At 34.4% G+C, this 6,407-nt stretch overlaps 2 protein-coding genes across 4 annotated transcripts in view; one reads left to right on the forward strand and one right to left on the reverse strand.

Moving 5' to 3' along the window:
* LOC104723972 lies at nt 3,904-5,770 on the forward strand (the record flags this gene model as incomplete). The annotated part of the gene is given in 3 exon segments (XM_010442398.2): nt 3,904-4,048; nt 4,145-4,328; nt 5,045-5,770. Coding segments are annotated over 3 exon segments (678 nt in total). The 3' UTR covers nt 5,431-5,770.
* LOC104723973 (methyl-CpG-binding domain-containing protein 2-like) overlaps nt 5,891-6,407 on the reverse strand; it is a 2,704-nt gene continuing 2,187 nt past the window's right edge. For 2 of the 3 annotated variants that reach the window (XM_010442400.2, XM_010442399.2), the window contains exon 5: nt 5,891-6,290. In XM_010442400.2, coding sequence (XP_010440702.1) covers nt 6,127-6,290 — 164 coding nt within the window. In that variant the 3' untranslated portion in view covers nt 5,891-6,126. The remainder of the gene's footprint in view (nt 6,291-6,407) is intronic. The other variant, XM_010442401.2, reaches the window with a different exon arrangement.

The raw sequence follows: 6,407 nt of genomic DNA on the forward strand, positions 1-6,407 counted from the left end.
GTTTTTAGGTTTTGATTTCGGTGTAGATTTTATTTTATTTTTAACAATTTGGATGTTGACTTTAGTTTATGGTTTTAATCAATTTTCAAAATATTTACATATATCTATATATATTAAATTTTAAAAATAAAACTATTTAATTCCTTTCTAAAAAAGCTAGTAGAATATGATTCTTGACCATGTTTGGTTATGTCATGTCTTTGATTATATCACTTTGATCATGACTTAACTTATTCTTCATCCTTCACCTGACTGATTTGAATTGCTTTGAACTGAGGGGATTTTATTGGATTCTAATTTATAAAGAACTAGTGACTGACACGTACGTGCGATTTTTTTTTGTTTTTTTTTTTGTTTTCAATTTTATATATTTTAAGATTAGTGGGCCAAAAATATTGAACAGATTATTTTATAGTTGATGGGTTTTATGTTGTCGAGGCCCATTGACATTTTATTATTCTTCCCTTAAACAATGTATGTTCGCAAAAATAAAAAGACAAAAACAAATGGAGAACATGAAACGGCAAAAAGAGTTGTCTCAAAACCAAAAGCCGAGTCGACAAAAACAAATCTGATCAATTTTGTCGACTCGGCTTTTGGTTTTGAGACAACTCTTTTTGCCGTTTCATGTTCTCCATTTGTTTTTGTCTTTTTATTTTTGCGAACATACATTGTTTAAGGGAAGAATAATAAAATGTCAATGGGCCTCGACAACATAAAACCCATCAACTATAAAATAATCTGTTCAATATTTTTGGCCCACTAATCTTAAAATATATAAAATTGAAAACAAAAAAAAAAAACAAAAAAAAATCGCACGTACGTGTCAGTCACTAGTTCTTTATAAATTAGAATCCAATAAAATCCCCTCAGTTCAAAGCAATTCAAATCAGTCAGGTGAAGGATGAAGAATAAGTTAAGTCATGATCAAAGTGATATAATCAAAGACATGACATAACCAAACATGGTCAAGAATCATATTCTACTAGCTTTTTTAGAAAGGAATTAAATAGTTTTATTTTTAAAATTTAATATATATAGATATATGTAAATATTTTGAAAATTGATTAAAACCATAAACTAAAGTCAACATCCAAATTGTTAAAAATAAAATAAAATCTACACCGAAATCAAAACCTAAAAACTTAACAAAGAAAAAAAAACTATTTTAGAACTTCAAACATTCAGAACCTATATTTTCTTATTTAGTTTGCTTCATATATTGAAATAACAATCTTCGACATGTAAATATATTCGCGCAACACTTTGGAAATATAAACTCGCGCTACAATGTGGAAAAACGACATCCGAAAATTGCTAGATGTTATTTCTTTCTAGTTTTTTTCCTATATATATCACATATATAAGACGATTTCTCTGTATAGAAATCATTGATTAACAGAGAATTTAATTTAGCGTTAATATTCAATTTTCCTCTAATTCAAGCATTTTTGTAGAACTACTAATAATGAAATTTAAACGAAATCGGAAAACATTGTAAAATATAGAAAATAACCATAAAAGGTAGGTCTGGACGTTCGGATATCGGATCGAATTCGGTTCAGATATTTTGGATTTCTGATTATTCTGGATATTGGCTATAACATCCATTCGGGTATTTATAAAATTCGGATCAGTTTAAGTTTGAATAATTTGGATTTCAGATCGGTTTGTTATAAAATTTATCGGATAAGATTTTATTCAGATACTTTTTAATCCAATTGTATCCAAAAAACCATAATAATCGAGTAATTGAAAAGAAAAAAATGAAGCAAATAAGAAATTCAAAGTTCAAACTAACATAAAACTATACCAATACATAAAAGTGCGATTACTAACATCCAAAGTGAGACATAAGTCTGCGTCAAGGCAAAAAAATTTTAACCAAAGTAAACCATAACGTAGATATAGGAGTATCTACGATTCATATATATCATATATATAGTTAGGTGGGTAAATCTATATCTTCAGTTCATGTATATCGTATATAGTTACATGTATATTTATCCTTATCAAGTTGTTTCCTATATTTTCGGTTATATTCGAATATCTATTGGATATTGGTTCAGATCGGATATTATTCGATATCCAAAAGTAATGAGAACAAAAACCGATCAGTTATTTCCTCAATATCGGATCGGTTTTTATCCGATTTTTTGGATTGGATTCGGTTCGGATTTTTGGATTCGGATTTTATGCCCAGACCTAATAAAAGGATATGAGATTACCAATTTTCTAACAAATTTCTCATCTTCAAAAGGAGAATAGACAATCATGAGCATTTTACTACTGGTTCACTTGATTTTACTATTTATTTGCTGAAAAGAATTTTACTAACCAGGGATTTGGCTATTTATGTGAAGTGACCTTAGTGCAATGGCCAATGGTAAGTTCTTAATGCACAAGGCACCATCACACCCGAGATCGAGTCCCGTTCTCTACGAATGTAGGGATTTGGCTAATGGGTTTGCTTGTTGTGGCCCAATGGTTAACAAAAAAAAGAGTTTTACTACCATATGTTTTGTGTTATAATTAATAATTCTTAAACATTTTGCCGGTTTCTATTATTTAAAACTTCTTATTTTGTTTTGGGGGCTTCATGGTCATCTCGGTTCGATCAGTTAACCGGAAATTTACTAACCAAAATAAAAAAGAACCGGATATATCATGAAAGAGACCGTTTATGTTAGTCTTGGGCAATCGGCAAAAACCGATCAAACCGAACCGATCAAACCGAAACATTCGGTTTTCAACAGTGAATGAGAGAAGAGAAGTAAACCGATCGGTAGGATTATTTTAGGAATTCGGAAATCGGTTTTTCGGTTCGGTATCCGATTACCGATCGGTTTATTCGGTTAAGGGAACATGATATAAAAACTTTAAACCCTAGATATAATTCATTATAACACGATCCTAGAAAGAAAAAAGATCTAGCGTGCTTCTACCACTCTCTTCTCTTTTACGATCTTTCTTCTTCTTCTTCTCCTTCCTCTTTTTCTAAACTCTAGTACATCTTTCTCTTCTTCGGTCTCGTCTTTCTCTTCACATTCCCTTCATTTTATTTTCTTCTAAATCGGAAGCTTTATCGATACTTAACAATGGCAGTTATGATGGAGAATCTCCCTCACCTTAATCCGCCTTCAATGAAGTTACAGTGTGAGGTTCGTGTTTAGATTTGATTATTGGTCTTGCATGTTTTTCGTTGTCTAGATCTTAGACTTCGACACTTCGTGATTATCTCGACCGATTTACTTGTTTTCCTTCTTGTTTTAGTGAAAATGTTAGAAATGGACTTATCAACCTCGTTCAACTCAACCTCAGGAAATAAGGTGGACGGAGAACATCATTGCTGTTACCGTTCCATCACAGCCGCAGTCACTCAATCGGCGGCTCATACCTTTGTCAAAACCCTAATATTTTATTGGGTTGGGCTATATTAACTGTATGTTGGGTTTTTGTTAGCTGTATTTTGGGCCTCTTATTTGTAATGGTTTAGTCGATTTGGATTTTTTGTCATAGAATAAAACTTTCATATTTTTAATATGTGAACCGAAATAGAATCCGAATAAACCAAAGAAAAAAAAAAGTCGGTTCAATTTTGGAATATAAATTTTAGCCAATAACCGACCCGAATGAACCGACATCCAATCCAACCGGAACCGAGTTTTAATTCGGGTCTATTCGATAGAATTTTAGAAAACCGAATAATCCGACCCGAATGACCCGATTAAACCGAACGCCCAGTACTTGTTTATGTTATGGTTTTAACTTTTAAGGCCTTTCTCGAATCATCTGGAGAAGCTGAGAAAGTCCTCTTCTTCTTCTCTCCCCTTTTTTTTGTCTTTATACATGTCGTCGCTTCTTCTTACTTGTCCACCATATCTTTTTACTAATTATCTCTGCAAAAAAAAAAGCTTCACTTGCCGTTGAAAAAGGAACTATGGAGGAGAACGATCGCTTGTCGATGAAGCGGAAAGATATTGACAGAGTAAACGATGACTTGTCTGATTTTTCCCTCTCTTCTCCAGCCAGGAAGATTCGTCGTCTGGTACTATTTCTGTCTTTCTCCTGAGTTTTTTTTTATTCGTGTATGTAAAGCCTAGCTAGGGTTTCGTGATCATGATGATGTGTATCCTTGAATCAGGATGTGGATTTGCCACCGATTATGGAGGAAGAGGAAACTGATTTGGCGATGCAAGAGATCGAGGTTTCGCCTGTGAACGATGAGAGAGCAATTGTTCTGTTTAAGCCTCTCCATTATGGTCATCAGCCTCCTTCTTCTTCTCGAAACCTTTTTGTTGATAGAGACTTGATTTCTGGCTTTGAGAGTAAGTTTTTTTTTTATCTTATCAAATTGGGGTGTTATATTTATTATTGAACCAATAATGAAATGATGAAGTGAACAAGTGATGATTCTTCTGAACTTTCTTAGATTGTGGGATGAGTTTCAGCAAATAGTGTAGCCGATCTTATTTAGATTGTGAATAGACTTTTGAAGAAGGAGAACCTTGGGCTCTAGCTACTATATTACTGGGATTTCGTAGCTCATTAATTATGTTGAACCCACTAGTTTTTCTTTGGTTGTTTCTGTCTTTGCACCATCGAATTGTTTGCCTTTTCCTCAAAGTTATTCACTTGTGAAAGGCTACGCAAAATAAGGTGATGTACAACTCTCAAGTTGTTTTCAAAAGCAAACATTCAGGGTTCAAGGGTGGTATGGATTCAGATGACATTAGGTCTTATAGTTTATATGTTGAGTCGTTCTTTGTAATTTGAGGGAGCTTAGTCATAAACATTATGATGACTTGGTTCTGTCATGTAGTTTCTTTGCTACAAGAAGGCGTTAGATTTTGTTATGCTTCCTAGTTTATTTTTGTTTTTGTTTGAAAGCCAATATTTCCCTCTCACTTGTTTTTTCTGCTATAGGAAGGTGTCTGATTTTGTTAAGCTTCATTTACTATCTGTTTTTGGAAAGTCACTAATTGACTTGTGATCCCGAATCTGGACACTATATTCTGACAACTTCTCTTCTTTTCTTGTGCAGATAGATTCCTTCGCGATGCATCTATAGCTGATGATGACCACTGTGAAGATCTGAGATCCAACAAGTGCAAAGCAGTTGTTTGTTGGAATCCTGCTCAGACTTCTTACTCACAGTCCGTAGGAACCTTCCAACAACCGCGTACACTAGAGATTACTGAGTTGGATGAGACAGGTGAGGATGCGGTTATGGATGACGCAGCCACTGTGATAGAAGAGGATAGTGGAAACACCTGTCCATCTTTTCCTCAACCAGCTCAACAGCAGCTGCAAGTGGAGCCCACCTATGGTTTCGCCTTGCATCAGTGGCAGCAACAACAGAACTGTATGATTCCACCACAGCTTCCTCAAGTTTGCACTACTCCCACTCCCATCACTTGGTTCCGATAATATGCTCATGCCTGGGAGACAAGAAGAGCCCATCATCAGCGAATGCACCTAGTAGTATAGAGACAGGAGCCAATCATCAGTGCATGCACGAAGTAGAGATTTAGAGGCAGATTTGTTGTTGGTTTAGTTCTGCCTTTTTGTGGGAATTAGAGAAGAGATGGCATAGTTTTGTTGCTGTAAACCAAAACCACTGGCTTCAGCTGTAATTGCCCTGGAATATATGTTTTTGGCTGTCTTTTATAATAACCTGACAGATTCCTACGATCCGGCTCATACGCACTTCTACAAGTAGGAGTAACCATGTATATCTCAGTGTAAGTATATAAAAGGTACAAGTTATGTGTTGAAACTTGTTTCCTAATCGGCAGAGGAACATTTATGCTTACTGCGCTAGTGTTAAAAATTGGCGTCACCTTTGGTATTTTGGCAAAATTATAGATTTAGAAACATTAACTTCAAGTACCATGGAAATCCAATAATTTTGAAACAAAAACCAACCATCCTCTTCATAGAACTATAAATAGCTTACACTGCAAAATAAAATAGATAGTATACACAAAAACAAGCTAACCACAAGTCCTCAGTTTCTTCGATAAACCCCAACCCGAAAACGAATATGTTCTCATGTTCCAAACGAAGAAAGAAGACGGGTTATATACCAGAGAAGATGAAAGTTCTAACCCTTGTCTAGCTAGATTATCTATCGGCAAGTTCTTCATTGGAGCCAAAGATCGATAGCTTTGATGTTTTTTTCTTTTTCGATGGTTGATCATGTGAACTGCGAAGTCCAGACTCAGTTGGCGTAGCTAGCTGCAACGCTATATGATCATCTGAAGAAGATATCCATGCCAATGGATTAGCTGAAGAAAACAGGAAAACGGATATGTAGGGAAATTGTAAAAAGTTAATCACAATAACACAAAGACAATTTTTTTTGTTGATAAGTTCCCTTTTTTTTTTTTTTTTTTTTTTTTTTT

Source organism: Camelina sativa, chromosome 11, assembly GCF_000633955.1.
Source record: "Camelina sativa cultivar DH55 chromosome 11, Cs, whole genome shotgun sequence".
Classification (NCBI taxonomy): domain Eukaryota; kingdom Viridiplantae; phylum Streptophyta; class Magnoliopsida; order Brassicales; family Brassicaceae; genus Camelina; species Camelina sativa.